General features: G+C 42.3%; 1 protein-coding gene across 1 annotated transcript; it reads left to right on the top strand.

Moving 5' to 3' along the window:
- Window positions 1–701: 701 nt before the first annotated feature.
- USP49 (ubiquitin specific peptidase 49) lies at window positions 702–18,742 on the top strand. Its single transcript, XM_009272814.2, has 8 exons — window positions 702–785; window positions 8,226–8,271; window positions 9,214–9,358; window positions 10,275–11,685; window positions 13,526–13,730; window positions 15,679–15,787; window positions 16,646–16,851; window positions 17,627–18,742. The coding sequence occupies exons 4-8, from the start codon at window positions 10,303–10,305 to the stop codon at window positions 17,815–17,817; spliced, it is 2,094 nt and encodes a 697-aa protein (XP_009271089.1). The 5' UTR covers window positions 702–785; window positions 8,226–8,271; window positions 9,214–9,358; window positions 10,275–10,302; the 3' UTR covers window positions 17,818–18,742.
- Window positions 18,743–19,263: the final 521 nt, after the last annotated feature.

The raw sequence follows: 19,263 nt of genomic DNA on the forward strand, positions 1-19,263 counted from the left end.
TGATCTCTGCTGCAGCCGTCAGTTTTGTGTGCGTGAGCAGCACCGAGAGGGTTCTCTGATGTGCTGGAGCTAGAAAACTTCACCTCGTACCTGTGCGATGGAGGGCTTCGGGTTTGGTTTGTTTTATCAAAATTGCGTGTCTTTTGATGCAAAAGTTATCAGTTTTTGCAAATGATGGGGGAACGGAGCAAGGTACTGTAGGTCAAAACGTAACCGGTTCTGACCTTGCTAATGAAGCTCTTTGCCAGCAGTGGGAAGTTACGTTTAATTTGGTCGATGTTATTCTGAAGGCGGGTGGAAATTGAGTAGAATTTTCCCTATCACAGGTTGAGCGTGTGTTTTTTAATATCTTTAATATATGATGTCTGAACTATTGCTGCGAACCTCAACTCTGAATGTATTGTTTACGTGACAATTGGTGATAAATGTGATGTACACTGAATGCGAAAAATAATGTTTAAAGAGCGTGGTCAAAAGAAATAATGCTTTCTGCATTCTGAAAAATGTAGCTTTTTGGCTGCATTGTAGTAGGCCGTGATGAAAAAGGAATAATAAGGTAGGGAAAGGGGGGACGTAAGAGAATGGCTGTTTATCTCCTCTATTCCTGCTTTGTTAGGCCACGTTGAAATATAACATGGCTTGTTTTGTTTGACTTGTACCTTGTTAATTATTCTCAAACTGCCTTGTTCACTTGTGCACAGGTCCTGACCCGTGAATACGTAAGCACGTACTCTATCCATTTGAGCAGTCTCACTAAACTTGAATACTTGCTGAATTGGGCAGTGGTAAGTGTGAAAGGAAGCAAAAAGACATCAGTTTTGGTATGAATCCTGACAGTTTGGGGGTGGTGGGGCGTAAAAAACTGAATTTTCAAATAGCGAAAATTGATGTAGCTCTCTTGACTTGGAGTCAGTGCCACTAATTTCGCATCCGTTAAAGCTCCGTTACTGTCTGCTCTGGCAGAGAGGTTTTTCAGGAGCGATGTTTGGGGGCAAACATGTAGAAAACTTTAAAATGCTATGGCATGTCACTCTGATGTTGCCGCAATTATGGAATAGAATTTGTCGGGAATTCATGGATTCTATAAAGCTGGGTGCTTGACTCATAAAGTGAAATTATTACTTTATATTGGGCAGTTAGCGTCTACTTTCAGACTGTTCTAATGCAAAACATTTTTTCATGTTTGATTCTGATAATTCAGATTGTATGTATTTGCTGTAATTGCTTCAGGCTTCTACAGATGTAAGTACCAGCGGAATTACTGCATTGAATCTTTCCCTTTTGGCCTGGTTCACCAGGACTAGAGGAAATGCTGTGATTTGTTTTAATGTAAAGTGAGTGCCTCTTTTATACAGTGTAGCCGTATCGTGTTTCCCAGCTTATTAACACTTCAAAAAGCCAAACGAAAAATAAAACCTCAGAAGCCTATGAAAAGAAAGGGGAGGGGGGGATTTTATGTGTTGCAATAAATGAAGAAACATTAACTTCCAGAAAGCCATGAGCTAAGAAGTATATAGCATTTTAATACTGCTTTTTAACATCCAGGGCCATTATATAGTAACTTCCCACATTTTCAGGGAACTGTAGGACACGTATCTTGTTTGTTTGTTTGTGTTACGGCGACACTGAAGAATAAATAGTATTGGTTGTATTACACATTGAAAAGCTATTCTTAAAGCTGAGTTCAAAAGGTGAGAATTGAAAATACAGGTAGCTGGGGGCATTACCTGAGGTTTTAGTCACTTGTTTTTATTCACCTCTTGCCCTACACAAGAAACAGCGTGAGTTTGGTTCAATAAGAATATTCATATTTCATCTTTAAAATAGTTTAAATTTTAAAAACTTTCAAGCTTAAACTTGTACGGCTGGGGAATTTGAATGGCAGTGTAAATAACAGAATAGCTAGTTTCTAAGGAGGGCTGTATTAAAATGCTTTGTGAACTGAAGAAATTCACCTTCTCTTTGCCTTTCCGTGACTATTTTCAAACCATAAACTGCCGGATCCGTTCCTAGTGAATGCTGAACTGTCTCTAGTTTTAAGAGGATCTTCATCGGGATGGAATGTGCATAGAAGACACATAACACATTTGCAACTATTTGTTGGCCTGTATAAAGTATGAACTACTGCTCTTTGAGGACGCAGGCAGTGTGAAGTCTTTTGGTTTAGTCGTAAATTTATTCTAACCAAACAAAAGGATTTTGGTGGTTTTTCTAACTTAGATTTCTTAGAGTTGGCCAGCAATCCTCTCTGGTAAAGAGAGTGTATATCTGCAGAAAGGTTGTTTTGGGTAGTACAGCTAAACAAGTTCACCAAGTGCAATAAGTGTAACAGCAAAAAAGGCAGGATAAGTTATTTTATCTGTTCCAGGCGTTGCCTAGCCTGCAGTGGGGACTGGGGAACACTTTACTTCCTTTTCAGTCTTGATCAGTATAGACGGGTTAACAGCACATTGCAGTTTACATCAGGCCTTAGATTTAAGTACACCGGTCATATTTAAAACAGTCTCGGAGACATTAAAACTTTTTTCTAAAGTACTCAAAATTCCAGAGTTTTAGGAACAAGAGAAGTTTTTTCATCCTTGCTTCTTCCCTGGGGCTCCATTCCCTGAGCGCTGAACTCAGCTTTAGCAATTTCTCTGATCGACTTGGTGGTTGGATTGTTAACAAATAGTGCCTGTAAATGTTTTTTTAATCTCTCTCTCTCTCTGCTACTGGTAGCTGCCTGGTGTTTGGCAGGTTTTATGTCCGGTGCATTGTGGTAGTGGGACCTTAACGTCTCTGATTTGGAAAGTTTGGGACATTTACATCTGTCAACTGATGCAAAACGTGAAGCAAATGCTTATCTTCTCTCAGTTATCCCCCTAAATCTATGTGAACTTCACAGGGAGGATGCCCAATTTTTGCAGGTGGGTTGGTGCTAGGGACAAATTGGAGCCCCCCGAAGCTTTGTTCTTTTCGCTGTGGAGTATGAAATGTTTGAAGCTAATTGTACTCAGTACATCGTAGTGTCTGTGCTCTTCCTTGTACTCTAAAATCAGATATGGACCAATATCTGCCAACTTTAGCTTCCCAAGACGATTCAGAGAACGAAGTCCTGCAGAAGTTGTGTTTACTCCCACTGAGGATGCCAGTGCAGGAAATAGAATTTTCTCAATCCTCGTGCTTTTGAGTGCTTTGGGGTTTGGGGGTTTTTTGGGTTGAGTTTGGTTTGGGGTTTTTTTGCAGTGACTGAATATTTCTTTGAAAACTGATTCCCGAGATTCCGGGTTTGAGCCTAGAGCAAATTTTTACGGCACAGTGTGGGCTCCTAGAAACAGTTTAACATTGACATAGTTATAATTAACTTAAAGGAGTTAATAAAACAGAACTCGCTGTGGAAGTTGGCAGGAGAGTCGCATTTTCGTCAGGCTCCCTTGTGATTATAGCTTCAGAGTTGAACAGCGTGGTGGGGTGTGTGGGGTCCTCCAGCGCCTGCACGACTGAAACCAGCTGAAGTCCTTTGAGCTTGTCATGACTCCTGTAGGACACCGGCCACCTTCCAGGCACAGACGGGTGGGACGTTTCAGAATTTGGTAAGCTTCAGGTTCAGGTGGAGGATTTCTGTGTTTCAGGGCTGCGGCTGGGTGAGGAGGGTGGTGCTCGAGGAGTGGGCTGGCCAGGAGGGAGGTGGGATCAGTGACCGCTTTTGCTGTCACGGCTCAAGTCTCCTGTCTATTTGTCTGTCTGTCTTTTAAATTGTGGTTTATTCATGTATTCACAGTAGCTATTTAATTCATTGCTTTGCTTGTCTTTTCAAAGAAACGCTGAGTCCCGAATCATCTGTAACTCTTCCTCGTGTGTTTTCCTTTTTTTTTTTTCCCCTTCCTTTGTCAGCTGTGTTAATTTGCCTGTAACTAACTTGATAGTATGTCATCCTGGATAGAGAGAATCCAGCAATTGTAGGATATAAAGCTGACAGTTTTCAAGAAAATATGCTTTCAGAATAATTGAAAAAATCTCTAGGGCTATTGTTACTCTTTGGAGATGCAATTTGAAAGTCTAAAACCAGCAGGGTTCGAACTAGAGGAGTAAAGGGAGAAACCCATTCCTGCCCGGGCAAGCCCATGGCTCCTTGGAGAAAGAGAATCAAAAAGAGCTTCTTGCACGTTTTCCTGGGTGTTTTCCTTGCTCTGGTTACTGAGTGAGTAGTTCTGGACCGTGCAGTGACTTTGTAAGGACAGAGGAAACCCGCTCAGGTGATGCGGTGGTGACATTCGTTCATTCGTGCAGCAATTCCTTTTCTCTAACGAAATATCGATTACACGAGTTTTTCTGTTTGAAAAAGTGTCGTTGCTAGTGGCTTTGAGAAGCAAATACAGGATTTTGCTGTGAGTACGTACACGGACAGCTCTTGCTAGCAGAGGAACATGAATGTCTTGAGCAGGAAATTTTTTTCACCGTCTTCCATGCAGTTCAGATTACATGTTTTCATTAGACATCTGGTTGAATAATTGGTTCCTCACAAATGGGTAGGTTAAAATAATCGGAGGAATAAAGTTTTTGAGTAGCTGTATGCAATTTTTAGATATATATTCTCTCTGATATCTCCTTATATGCGTTTTTGAGTATTTGCAGCAGGCTAGAAATTCTACTCTAGAGACGCACGTGAAAAATTGCTTATTGGGGGGGAGAGTGGAAGGTGCTTGTTTCTTTGCATTCAAGATTTTGAAACCTGTTTGATCAAATGCAGTGTGTTGGTGTAGGAGATGTAGTTTTGGTGGAAACCAAGAATATCTAAGGATATTTTTTTTTCCTATAGCGTTTTAAACCAAAATGAGAAGGAAAAGAAGAAAAGGGCAAACGTGCTTTATTTAATGCGGTACCAATTCCCGACGGACTGGTGAAACGCTGCTGTGTTTCACTTTTGCCACTCCCAGGAGAGGGACGAATGAATGAAAGAATCATTCCGTCTGAGCTTCCCACCTAGCCTTAAAGATTATTTCCAGACTGCAGCTAAAGGAGTTTGTATCAGTACTGAAGACTCTTATTTGTTCTGGAATCAACTCTTGGACAAATGAAAGATGCATCTAGTTTCCAAGGCTAAACATCTAGCACCTTTCTGATCCCTAAACTTTTCTTTTTGCTTCATGCACATTTATTTAGAAAAAGAAAGTAGCTGGTGTCAACAGATCTGTACAGATGTCTTTAATCAGTTTCCAAATGTGTAACAATGGTACAAAGAAACATAATAAAGTCATGTGTTTTATTTTAACACTCTTTCGGGGTCAAGAGCCAAATTGTTTCTGCTGCGTTTGGTTCTTGAAGCTGTTACAGGATCTTGCCATAAGTTTTGCCAGGATTATGAGCCATGCAAGAAACGAAAGTAGGGTTTGACCCAGTGTTTAAATACTGTAAGTGATTTGCAAGGTGAGAATTTTTCAAAGTGTCTCTAAAACATTAGTGGCTAAACGAGTGTCCTTATTTTCCTTTTATTTCCTGTTATTTTATTTCAGTTTTAACTCATCTTCAGTTGTATTGCAATGCAGCTCCACGCTGCTTCTGGTACCTCTTCTCCATGCAGAGCAATTAAGTTGTTCCTCCTCCCCGCTTTTCCTTCCCCCATCCCTTACCTGGAAAAGAAAAGATCTAGGTAGGTAAGAAAGGACGAGTTTGTAGGTATTTCTTAAAATGAGATCTACCTCGATGGAAAAAAAAATTGTAAAACCAAGAAATAAACCTGATATGCTGTAATTGCAGAGAGGAGAGTTCTGTTTGTTTGTTTCCAAGACCTTAGAATGTAAGGTGTTAATTCTCCATCACTAAACTCTCTTGTTGCTCATGGCTTGTCCTAGGCTGTCTCATCAACCACAGAAATTTGTATTCAGCTGTTGCGATATCTTAAATAGCTCCAGCTCTGTAATCTTTGCACGGTTTGTTTTTCCCCTTGTGCAACTTTTTACAAGTTCTGACTCATTTTTGTGTTTTCCTTTAATCACAGCTTTGTAATTTCTCCTGTTAGTGTGTTCTTTTTGTTCTTGCTAGTAGGTTGTGGCAAGCTATTTGTTTACCTATGCAAAGGAGAGGAACAAATTTTGTTCTTAGTCGTGGGCATGTCTTCCAGTGGCTTACTTAGTCTGTCTGTGTGTGGGATGGCAGGGCTGAGCCTGCAGACGCTCCAGCTGCCTTTAGTACACGTGTTGCGCGATGCGAGAGCGCCAATTTTAATTTTAATTTTATTTATTTTTTTTTTCCCCCCACGGAAGGGGTCAAAAATGAGAGTCAGTAACAGGCGTCTTTACTGTGAAGGAGAAATCCTGAAGTGTGGTGCCTGGCAGAAGCTCCGCTGGCGCAGCAGCCAGGTGCGTGGAAAAGCGAGCCCGCTGCGCGCCGTCGTGAGCAATGCAGATGCTCCGGCAGGCTGGCTCTGCGGGCAGCCTGCTCTGCCTTCTCAGCTCCGAGATGAAAACCACACCGATGAAAAGCAGGTCTCATTTGAGGAAGCTGAAAAGACGTATCGTTTAAGTGGTTTGGGTTAAATAAACACCGTTCATTTCTAACTTGCGGAGCAGCCACAGCTGCCTTAGTACACGTGTTGCGCGATGCGAGAGCGCCAATTTTAATTTTAATTTTATTTATTTTTTTTTTCCCCCCACGGAAGGGGTCAAAAATGAGAGTCAGTAACAGGCGTCTTTACTGTGAAGGAGAAATCCTGAAGTGTGGTGCCTGGCAGAAGCTCCGCTGGCGCAGCAGCCAGGTGCGTGGAAAAGCGAGCCCGCTGCGCGCCGTCGTGAGCAATGCAGATGCTCCGGCAGGCTGGCTCTGCGGGCAGCATTTATTTTTTTTTTCCCCCCACGGAAGGGGTCAAAAATGAGAGTCAGTAACAGGCGTCTTTACTGTGAAGGAGAAATCCTGAAGTGTGGTGCCTGGCAGAAGCTCCGCTGGCGCAGCAGCCAGGTGCGTGGAAAAGCGAGCCCGCTGCGCGCCGTCGTGAGCAATGCAGATGCTCCGGCAGGCTGGCTCTGCGGGCAGCCTGCTCTGCCTTCTCAGCTCCGAGATGAAAACCACACCGATGAAAAGCAGGTCTCATTTGAGGAAGCTGAAAAGACGTATCGTTTAAGTGGTTTGGGTTAAATAAACACCGTTCATTTCTAACTTGCGGAGCAGCCAAATGTAAATGGTATTAGGGATTAGATTTGCAAGGGAAGTATCCACAGATACCTGAAGAGAAACAGGTGGGGAATATCACATGCAGCATCAAAGATGCTTTTGTGCTGAGAATTACTGAATTAAGGTGAAACAAAGCTGCTTTGTTAACTGCCCAACGTTGTTAAAATCTCTTTCCTTTTTTCAAACAGGAAATCTTGCTGGCCCACACAGGAAAAGCAAAAGCAGTTGACAAAAGGCTTGTAATTTATATACCGACAGCCTACTTCATTGTTAAACATGATTCTTTAATGCACTGTATCTGGTGTGTGATTGATTTCCTTGTAGCCTGTTACCCAGCTGAAACTAGCAACGCATCAGCATTGTTTCTTTTTCCTTGGAAATTGAGGCTAAATTCAGCGTTCTTTGAAAATATTGTGTCCTGAGACCTTGCAGAGGTGGTGAGCGACCGCACTTGGCGGCTGTTTAATCGGTCTCTAGAAAATTGTATTTATAAGGCCCGTTTTTTGTTACACGGTACAAATCTCGGATACGCTGGTGAGACTCAAGGGTTAAATTCCCAACACTGTCGCATATGGCAGTGAGCAGAATCACAGATGTTGATGGTACAACATAATTAGTATTCTTTTATGTAAATGAAGGCTGTCAATGTTACCATAGTGTCTATACTCTTTCAAGCTGGAATCTATGCCACTTGGTCTCACCAAGGCTAGACGGGATTATTCCACAATTTTCTATCAAGACCTGAGCAGAAAAATAAAGAAGAAAGAGGCGGGGAAAAGGGTCAGGGAGGAAGGTGGGAAGGGATGCTTCCAACTTGGAAAGAGGAGACCAAATCAGTCCTTTGTTTAGGTATGATTTCCAAAAGTGTCTTTCCAGGTCCTAGGATTTGTGAGTGAATGAACACAGCCCAAAGGAGAGGCGTAGCAGATTTCTGAACTGTTTTAAATAAACAACTAAAATGGTTATTTAGACACTGCAGAATCACTCTGTGGAGATGAATTCTGAAGTGGCCACTTGTGCTTTAATCTAAAGTTGAGAAGAGTTAAAGAATAGAAAAGCTTTGGTTTTTCTTTTAACAGATTCCGTCTTTAGCAGCAGTGTCACTGGAAAAAGATAGCAATTAAAGTAAATTTGCGTAATTTGGGGACCACTAAAAATATGTTTTCTCAGCCTGGTCAGATAGGTTTTCTGCATGCCAATCAAGGCAACTGTTCAATACCTATCTTAGAGCTTTGGGAAAGCATGCCATGGCCTTCGTTACGTTCGACTTTGCCCCTCGTAAAATGATTTTTTTAACTAAATATTCTGCATGCCAGACCTGATACTCTCTGTGACATCTGTAACCACTTTGTGCGTATTATTGCTGTCCCTCCTGTCACTACTTTGTATTGTATTGAAGTGCTGTAGTCGTAGATGCATAAGCAAGTTCATTTAGTCTTTCTTGGATTATTACAACAGATATGTTTTTACAGTCTTTTCTGCCTTTGGCAAAATGCAGGTTTTCCCTATTTTTCTTTCCTCTGTAGTTCTTGTTTTGGTGCCGTTCACACTTGACAACTATTCATTACATCGGTTTTATTGTTTGAAAAATCATCTAGAAATGAAATTTAATTCAGGACAGATTTTTTTTTTTCTCTGTTTTTCCCCATCTCCTCCCCCCTTCTTTCACCAAGTTATCGAAGCAGCCAAAATTGAAGTGATCACAGGAGGTGCACGTTTTTGCTCAGGTTTTTTTTGCTCAGATTTTTTCTCTGCCATATGTTGGGTCATCCACTACAAAAGACTTATGATGAAGAGGCTACATGTGATCAGCAGATTTATAGATTATCAGAAAATGAAAGCAGAAAAATGAAATTCCAGAGCGCCTCTTCCATGTGACGTTTCTTAACATCTGAGTATTTGGGTTCCTAGGTGCGTTCATGCTTTGACTTCCAGATCATTCAGTTCTCTGTAATAAATGTGTTCTCCGCAGTAGCTCTTGCACTGGGGGGATTAATCGTGTTCAAAAGCAACCCTGCCAGCGTTCTTAGTTTGTTTATGTGCATCACAAGAATATTCTCTCTCTAGGGCTTTGAAGCTGTGCTGCCTTACAATGAAGACTTAAGTAGTAATTAAATTCTCGAAGAACCGCCAAGACTCCTTTGGCTGAAATGGGCATGTTCCGCGCCCTGGATGCTGCGTCGCGGAGGAAAGGATGTTTAGACATGACTCCGTGAGTAGGGCGTGCAAGCGGGTCTGGGCGCTGTTTCTGCACCCTGATCTCTTTCCGTTGGATCGGAGCGTTGGAGGGACTGTACAAAAGAAACCACAGCGCTGGCACGCGGTGTTTTAGCTGTGCTCTTTGTACGGCTGGGTATCTTTTGTAAAACATATGGGCGCAGGACGCGGAGTGAAAGCTTTTTGCGCCTTCTAGTATCCCTGCTTTGATTTCTCTTCAGTTACAATATAGTAATTTAGTAAATCAGTTGCTTTTTCTGTTTATGTGTGCTCATACGAACGGGTACACGTGCAGATGTTCCTTTAGGTTTACTATAACATGGTGTTACACGTTTCTTTTTTTTTTCCCCTGCTGATTTTTTTTAAACATTAAAAATGTGCTGTGGGAAATCAGAGAATTCAAGGGTAGAATGTAAAGCCTGCGGACTTGCAAATGCTCTGGTTATGACAATTATGTGATATTTTTGTGGCTTCTGCGAGAAGTTGGTAACCTCAGTCTAGTTCCTGATGACATGCATTCCAATTCCAAATTCATTTTGTATGTATCAATTTCAAGAGGGCAGCTAAAGATCAAACGTGTGTGTGGACAGAATTAATCTTTTTCTCCTTGGAAGCGAGCCATTCAGGTTGGGTAAGGCGTGCTGGCAGCTGTCTGGGCTGTCCTTAGCAGGCAGATAGACAGCTTTATGCTGTAGACCTTGTCAATCCAATATCTTTTGCTAGTACTAAAAACTGCTTTTAAAAAAACTGCACGCAGAAGTAATGTAGTCGGTTGAGGGAAGACTGTGGTTGGGATTGACAAGACACGACATCTGTATTTTTGTAGGTCTTTACAGCTGGTACAAAAGAGATCATTTTAAATATGTATAGTGGCCCTAAGATCCTTTTCTTTCTGTTTTTCGCCTTCCAAGGTCAAAGCAGCGAAGACTTCTGTAAGACATGGATAGATGCAAACATGTTGGGCGGCTACGACTCGCCCAGGACCACTCTATCCTGAACCCCCAGAAGTGGCACTGCGTGGACTGCCAGACAACGGAATCTATCTGGGCTTGTCTGAAGTGCTCCCACGTAGCCTGTGGGAGGTACATCGAGGAGCATGCACTTAAACACTTTGAAGAAACCAGGCATCCATTGGCAATGGAAGTTAATGATCTGTATGTCTTTTGTTACCTTTGTGAAGATTATGTCTTGAATGATAACCCGGAGGGTGATTTGAAATTGCTGAGAAGTTCTCTGTCAGCAATTAAAAGTCAAAAACATGATCCGTCAACGAGAAGCGGCAGGACGTTGAGATCAATGGCTTTGGGAGAGGACATGTGCAGCCATCAAAGGAGCCCTCAGGGACAATCTCAGATGCTTACAGCTCTCTGGCACAGGCGCCAGTCCTTGCTTGCGAAGGCGCTGCGGACCTGGTTTGATAAGAGCTCTAGAGGCCAGCTAAAATTAAAACAAAAGAAACAAATGGAGGAGTTGGAGAAAAAGAAGGAGGCAGCTAGGCAGCGGCGGCAGGAGGTGAAGAGACAACTCCTGGAGGAGCTGGCAAACACTCCTCCGAGGAAGAGTGCAAGGCTGTTGTCTCACGTGCACAGAGAGAACTTGATTCCAAGGAAATTCAGGGAGGTGGCGACCGCTTCCCCTACCTCAAGGCAGATGCAGAGCAGCAGATTCAAACAGTTTTATTCCATCCGGCGTAAGCCTCTGATGACTCCCGGGGTAACGGGTCTAAGGAACCTGGGAAACACATGTTATATGAATTCTATTCTGCAAGTGCTAAGTCACCTCCAGAAATTTAGAGAATGTTTTTTGACACTTGATCTCTGTGAAACAGAAGAACTCTTAGCTAAAACTGTGAATGGGAAGTCTAGGATGCCTGGCAAATTGGCAAATGGGCCTGCTGCTAATGAGTCGGGGAGGACTGACAAAGTGGGATCATATGGCACGCAGAGCTTGCCAGCTGGCTTAAATGGTAGCTCCTCAATAAGCAGGAGTTTAGAACTAATACAACCCAAGGAACCAAGTTCAAAGCACATCTCCCTCTGTCACGAATTGCACACCCTCTTCAGAGTGATGTGGTCTGGCAAGTGGGCGCTCGTGTCGCCCTTTGCCATGCTGCACTCTGTGTGGAGTCTGATCCCGGCGTTTCGAGGTTACGATCAGCAGGACGCTCAGGAATTTCTCTGCGAGTTGCTGGATAAAGTACAGCAGGAGCTGGAGTCGGAAGGAACGAAGCGCAGGATCCTTATCCCTTTCTCACAGAGGAAGCTCACCAAGCAGGTCCTGAAGGTGGTGAACACCATTTTTCATGGGCAGTTGCTTAGTCAGGTATGCACCTACAATGCATATGCATATGCTATGCACCTATGCACAGAAATCAATTGGAGCCATTCGCACCAAGGAGCAAAAGCTGTGTTTCTTGAGGAACCACCGGATAAGTAAGAGGAATTGGTTAGGAGTGCCTCCTGAGAAAGAAATCTCTTGGGTTGCTGTGCAGGTTGTCAGCATTTTCGATACTTGTCACGTGTATTGTAAATTCAGTTGATTTTTGCCACTTCAGAATGAAACCTGCACAAATACAGAAGTTCTGAGCCCTTAGTTTCAAGTTTTTACCATGTTTTTAAAGTGTCTTTGTAATTTGTTTTGTCCCTTCCTGGTTTTGTTTCCGCGGCTAGAAAGAATATGATGAAGGACAGAGAGGGCAGTCATCTTGTGCTATAAAGAATAAGCTCTCCGTGACAATTTTTTTTTTTTGCAGGCATCTGAAAGTCATCTTGAGATGCTGAGCGTGCTTAACACACGTTTCTGTAGGAGCTGAAAGTGCCTGTCATGGTGCTCGATCTCTTATTCCTGTGCCGTTCCCTTGTCTGAAGCATATTATTCCCCGCAAGGCAGACCCTGAGAGCCCAGTGCATTTTGAAAGTCCTCAGCTACCTTTGCTTTCCATGAGAAATGAAACGTGTGCATAACTTGAAACTCAAGGGTTTGCAAGATCAGACCACGAAGCGTATCTCATGTGCGCGTTCTCATTACTATTTATATCGTCCTTCTCAGTGCCAGTCTTACTAAGCTTACCACTCATAAGAACTTAGGTGCACGTTAAAGATTAAAAGGTGTATTTTTCAAATGAAAGCTTTTGGCTTTTCAGGGAAAGGATGCTTGAAGTCCTGGTTCATTTGAATCATCTCTGCAGTGCATGAACTTCTTGTGGACTTCTTAACTAAAAGCTCTTTGTTCAGTTGTCTCTTGACTCTGGAAGATGGTGCATGTTCTAGATTCAGTGGTAGGTCTCCGTTAACAGCGTGAAGAGTTTCACAGATCGGTGTCATTTATCTACTACTATGATACACTATGAATAACTTGCCAAGCTATTTATTCTACTTATGTAACTCTGGTGTACATGTACTGTATTTAATTTCAAACCCCTCTACGCGCAGAAGACTTCCTTCCCTATCTGCTAGCTACAAATCCATCTTGAAGTTACTGGTGCCTTCAGCGCGTGAAGCTGCAAGGTTGGAAGTCGGTTTCGGGTGGATGGTTCTCGCAGGAATGCACAGTCTGACCAGATCTGCTTCCTGGTTTTGTTACCTCCTCGTGTTCTCACTTGCTGCCTCTGAGTTGAATTGAAAACTTTTCTGCTGTTCTTATTTATGATACCCTGGGATGACATAAGAAAACAAGTGCATCTGAAATTTGTCCTTTCATGCTCCATTCATGAATAATTTTTATTTAGTTAGCAGATGAAACATTAAAGGAATTATACACTTTGAAATATGCAAGGGAAGTAGAGAAAATATGGAAGGAAGACTGCATGATAAATGCTAACATGTACTTTTTGTAGTAGAAGACAGATCCAAGGTGCTTGTTACCCAACTGTGAATTGGTATTATACCTGTAATGGTGTTTATCTGAGGAAGTGAATCCCATAAAGGTGAATATTGGCTCAATTTTTTTGAGAATTGAGAAAGTATTTTAAATTTTCTGGTCAAGATAGACAGCTTTCAGACTGGAAGTAAGTAGTGTTTCTCTTGACTCACAGATCATCTCTGTGTCTGTGAAACTGCACTGCCTTTTGGGCATAAACTTGCTCTTTAGATGTGAATGTAAATGCCAGTCTGCAGGTGTGCACGTACATAACTTCGTTTGTGTATACACATTTCATTCCCAGGTCACCTGCATAACATGCAACTACAAATCCAACACCGTTGAGCCCTTTTGGGATCTTTCCCTGGAATTCCCCGAGCGCTATCACTCTATCGAGAAAGGGATCGTCCCTGTTAATCAGACAGAGTGCATGCTGACAGAAATGTTGGCCAAGTTCACCGAGACCGAAGCTCTGGAAGGGAGGATATACGCGTGCGACCAATGCAACAGTAAGTCGGATCCTGCTGATGTCTTTGCCATTAGAAGCTCCGTCTGTTTTCCAAGTGTTAGGTTTCTGATGTGTGTTTTGTGTGTCGGAAAACACGTATTGTGGCCTATATGTATGTGAAAACCGTGTTCTTCCTCGCTGGTCATGCTGTTTTGTTTCCTCCTGTTGATAGCTTCTGCTCCTTTGGGCACCACTTCGGAACCCGTATGTCATTCTTCTCTCGTCTCTGCCATTCAGCAGCACAATTTACTGAGGGTTTAATACGACCCTGTTCAGAACTGCTCTTGCTGCTCGTGTTGGAGGGGAAGGGGAAGGCAACTTCAAGAATTTTTTTTTTGGAGGGGGAAGAGGGTTGGATTGACAAAAAAAGGAACCTTATCCCCTGTGGTTTGCTCATCTCTGCACGGCAGGAAAGCTTTTATAACAAGTCATCTATATGCTGCTTGTTCTTGATTGAATCCTTTAACCAGAAATCACAAATGCAGAGTTCTCAAGGTCTGCTGCCAGGTTAGAGTTTCCATCTCTCTGTAGGCATTTTGTCAAGAAGCAATGAACTGCCATTATTCTGGGAGTCTCAGGTTAATGTATTACCTGTTATATGAGTGCACGTGTTTTGCTGTGCTCAGCTAGAAACTGACTTCTGCTTTCCTGTAGTAGGTCTGAGCGTAAGGTCATTATATTCCTGAAAATAATTTTAGCCTTGTGTATATATATATCATGCAGCTCAGCTACTCTGATAAGCTGGATTTGAAATTTTTTTCATGCAGGTATTTATGGCAAATGTTCATCCCCTTGGGAGGAAAATACCAATAATTTGACTTACATTGCAACTAAGCAGCTGAAGTAGCAGATATTTGTAGAGATCCGTTCTCTATCAACTTGCAAATCTGTTACCAAAACCTTCACAAAGCGTTAGGAAATAATCATTGATTAGATGTTCTTGAAACAAAGCCAAATATAATTTGAACAGATTCTGATTCACAAATAACGTTCACAAAGTGTCGATACGGATGAGTACAGCTTCATCTTAACTCTGTTTTCTTTGATTCTTTGGGAAAGCCCGAATTTTAACAGTTACTTCAGAGTTAAATGGCTAAGGAAACATTAACCAGCTGAAAAAAGTCAGGGAAAGGCAACCAGCCCGTGTCTAGGTGCCAAAAACTATTGGGGGCACTGCTTGTCAGACGTGATGGAGGAGGAGCAACCCATCTGTTCTGAACTGGTGCAGTGAGGTGCAGAAATCTAATTAACAGGTACATTCCTTATTGGAAGCTCTGAAAGCCACCTGTCTTCCTCCTGGTGTAGTCGTATGTTCAGTGTCCTGGAAGAGTAATCACTGGGAAGACGAACCTTTTTCCCTCTTCTCCATTTTCGGTTCGGAGGTTGTTTTCCGTTCTTGGGCAGGCAGAAACCCTGCGAGAGGTGGAACCTTGCTGGAAGCATTTTCCTCTGGCTTGTATTAATATTCTCGAGCTAGTCAAGCGTGCTACTACAAGCCTTATTCTAGTGGTATAGGAGGATCAAAGTAGTAGACAGAATACAATGTCAAACAGTATTATTTGTATGCTGGTACTTCACCTGTTGAAACTGCGACCGCCCTGGATGTCTTAGCTCTGTCTTAATATTTCTGGTGTATTTCCCAGAGCAAAATGTCAGCATGAGCAGCTTGAAGGTGATAACTGATGGTGTGGTTATGAATGCATCACAAAAGTGGAAAAGTTTAAGTATTTTTCAACGTGTGAGTTTTGGTCCTAGAGAAGTTTCTGCTCTGTGAGGGAATTCATACGACATGTTTACTTGCGTGCCCATCCTATGAGTGCATGTGAGCTGGCTACTGCTACTGGAAGAAAAAGAGTTCATGGTGTGCTCTTTTCCCCTTCTGAAAATTAATTGTACCCTAACAATCTTTGCCTTGGTTTTCTTTGTTGTTCGTTTGGTTTTTTTGATAGGCAAACGGCGAAAGTCTTCTCCTAAACCTCTAGTTCTGAGTGAAGCTAAAAAGCAGTTAATGATCTACAGACTACCTCAGGTCCTCCGACTGCACCTTAAACGATTCAGGTGAGTGGGCACACTACGTGGTGTCAAGCAAGCGACCTGCCTCTGTCTTTTCGGAAAGAAGTGATTAGCGTGGGCCCGTAACTTCTCTCGCTGTCTGGGAAATGCATGTGTATAAACATTTCACCCCAACCAGATGTGTGATACCCTCTCAGAGTACTACTTACGTTACAATCAGTAGCCTGTTTGTAGCACGTTTTCTGCTATACACAAATGTAATGTTTTGTAAATATTAATACTGCTTTTTATATTAAATATTAATACTATTTATATTAAATATTAACACTACTTAATTACTACTACCTTGAATTGTACTCAACGGTGTTTGTCTGAGTTTGCAGACAACTTGAAACAGTGGCTGAGAGATGGATGAACCGATTGATTGAGTGAAAGATTTGTTGAAGCTGGAAGCCCGTGGTAGTTAAATGCCAATATTATGTATTTACCTGTTGAACAAAACCTAGCAGACAAAGTTCCAAAAGTTATGAAAAATTTCTAAAATGGTTAGCACAGGCAATTGAGGTGTGTGGGTTTTATATTTATATAAGTATTTTAAATGCAGTTTGACTGCCACAGTATGTTTGGCTTGCTTTGTGTTAGGCCGTTGCAAATCTCAACGATATCCTAACAAATAACAAATGGGCATCAATGACAGAATCAGCTGTGTGCAAAAGATGACTGTAGTAGATGTCAGAGTGAAAACAGAAGGAAAAAAATTATATGACGCCTACTTGACCCTAGCACAGAAAGCTCTTCCGAGTTGTTCAGCGGGGGATGCTTTTGTGTGCATCTTCCCTCAGCCCTGTACCACCGCCGAGAAGCAGGACCCCGAGTCTTTGATTCGTGCCCTTGTGTTTGCAGGTGGTCTGAACGTAATCACCGTGAGAAGATTGGGGTCCATGTCCTCTTTGACCAGGTATTAAACATGGAACCTTACTGCTGCAGGGACTCTCTCTCCTCTCTTGACAAAGAGACCTTTGTCTATGACCTCTCCGCTGTGGTGATGCATCACGGGAAAGGGTTTGGCTCAGGACACTACACAGCATATTGCTACAACACAGAGGGAGGTGCGTGTGCCTTATTACGGGGGAAACAAATTCAAGAACTCGTGTTTTATTCCTTAGACGTAGTGCGTTGTAAAGCTTTATGACCAAAGTTGTTTGGAATCAAGTTTCCTGACATTCGGTAGTTTGTTCCCCAGAATGTATTGCTAGTAGCATGTTTCCTTTTTTTTTTTTTTTTTTTTTTTTTTTTTTGCATAAAGCCACAGATTGCTGCTCTTTGCTTTGCGGCCCTTGGGGATGCCTTTTATTGCTTGCTGTTAACAGCATGAATGCTTCATTTTCTCATGCGATGTAACTCCGTGGAGCTGCTCCAGCTGGGTGTCTTTTTCTCAGTATCCTTGGGATGATGAGATAAACAGAAAGTGTTTTGAAACTGGACAGGAACCATTCATGAATAACATCCGCAGGGTTTTTGTGAATTTCCAGCAGGCTCTTTCTGCAGCTGAACTAGTACTGACTCTGCCTTCTGACTTGTGGAGAAAGAGGTACAAATTGGTATCTCCAGGGAATTTTTATTTTCCTAATTGAGTTTTTGGGCTGTAATATACAATTGGTTAAATTTGGTATTTCTAAACTCTGTTAACAGCACAGAAATGATCAAAATGTTTTCCAGATTAGAAACTCCTTTCCAAAGCATCTGTAGAGGAAAAGATAGAGATGCCTTTTCTCCTACATTGCCCTTTTTCTCTGTGGATGTTTCCTATGAACAGTTCCAAAATGCATTCAGAAGGAATTATGCCTCCCTTACTAATGTCCTCTTTCTCACTTCAATTCCTAGGTTTTTGGGTCCACTGCAATGACTCCAAACTGAATGTATGTAGCGTGGAGGAGGTGTGCAAAACCCAGGCCTACATTCTTTTTTACACTCAAAGAACAGTGCAGGACAAAGCAAGAATCTCAGAAAAACAACTCCAAGCTCAGGTGCCGTCCAAAAATAGTGATAAGGACAGAAGACTGACATTCCCATGATGGGGAGCTCTGTAACTCAATCAACAGTCTCAGTTTTTTTTAAAACCATTGGAGTTCACATCTTTCCTCTTTGTAGGAAAAAAGGCTCGCTGCAGGAAGGGGATCAGATCATGATGTTTGCCGCCCAGGGTCTGGAAAAGCATATCGAGCTGTGCAATTCTGACACGTAAGATTGTAGTCAGAATCTTGTTTTCAAAGCATCTTGTTGTTAAATTATGCTCACAAAATGCAATGAGAAAGTTTGATGCTGTATATCATTCATCTCATATCAAAAAGGAATTGCGTAAGGCGTGTAACAAATGAGCACAACCAGGAAATAGAAGCATTCAACTGGCTTCAAAAACCGTCAGTACCTAGTAATGCTGATAAAACTCCAGAAGGAACAGGTATAGTACCCTCCCCTTTAATTGCCATTCAGATTTCCAGGGTTTGAATCACACAGTCACCCAGGCATTTATTTGAACGGTTGTTGGGTAGATGGAGTTGACTGCCCTGAGAGCCATTCTTGCTGGAGAAACGTTTAACGTTCTTCTACCAGAGAAAATATTCCCCCAGGCCTCAGCTATCTCTGTGACATCAATTGCTTTGCCATCAGTTGAGGGCAAACCCGTGGCTGGCAAGCTTTGTCAACAGCTCTCTTTCTCAGTGTTACTGGGGCTGTGCGCACACTTGATGGTTTATTCTCTGGGCTGAACTGAGTTGGCAGCTAAATTCACCAGGAATGTGATTTTAAAACAGTTCTGCTCTGGAGAAAGTGCATTTAAAAACAAAAACAAACCCCTGTAATAAAACAGGAATGTACCTGTTTGTCATATCTGTTTACAGTGGCAGCGAAAACAAAGCCTGCGCTACAGGCTTCTGCTGGCATAACTTTGCTGACCGGGTTTATAAAGAAGTCTGAGCCCTGGCTTGCACAGCTGTGACAGCAGAAGCGTGGAGCACGGAGGCATCTTACACTGGCAAACTAGCACTTTTTTACAAGTGTGGCTTGTTTTCCTCAGGGGAACGGGGTGGTGGTAATACCACAACGGTGGGAGACAGAGCTAGCTTCCATTACTGCTTCTGTGATGGAGATACTCATTAATTGCGGTTGTCACACGAGGCCCGGACTAAGCGAAGGCAGTGAGGTTGCACAGGTGCAGCGCGCAGAATTCAGCCTGTGAAGCCTTTATTTCTGCTGGGACATGAAGGGAAGGAATGTAGTTAAATCTCAAATGCCATGTTGAGTTTGAAAGGCTGTAAAAATGTCTGTATCTGTAATCCTCTTGATTTTAGAATTCTATGAGAAACACAGGGCCTTAGTTGACTGTTTATAGTCACTTCTCAGCCTACAGTTGCACCTCAGGTGTTTTTATAATTTGGGGTTTGGCTGTTCACATTTCATGTTTTAATCAAATCTGAATATGTAACTGCAAAGAGACGTGACGTCTTTCAATCTTGATCCTT

Source organism: Aptenodytes forsteri, unplaced genomic scaffold (assembly GCF_000699145.1).
Source record: "Aptenodytes forsteri isolate BGI_AS27 unplaced genomic scaffold, ASM69914v1 Scaffold142, whole genome shotgun sequence".
NCBI lineage: Eukaryota > Metazoa > Chordata > Aves > Sphenisciformes > Spheniscidae > Aptenodytes > Aptenodytes forsteri.

What these genes read in the sequence shown, in the direction of transcription:
- USP49 (XM_009272814.2), top strand. Translation starts at nt 10,303, where the DNA reads ATGGATAGATGCAAACATGTTGGGCGGCTACGACTCGCCCAGGACCAC. An exon ending in ATGGGCAGTTGCTTAGTCAG is followed by an intron (nt 11,686 to 13,525) that starts GTATGCACCTAC and finishes TTTCATTCCCAG; the next exon opens with GTCACCTGCATAACATGCAA. An exon ending in CTGCACCTTAAACGATTCAG is followed by an intron (nt 15,788 to 16,645) that starts GTGAGTGGGCAC and finishes TTGTGTTTGCAG; the next exon opens with GTGGTCTGAACGTAATCACC.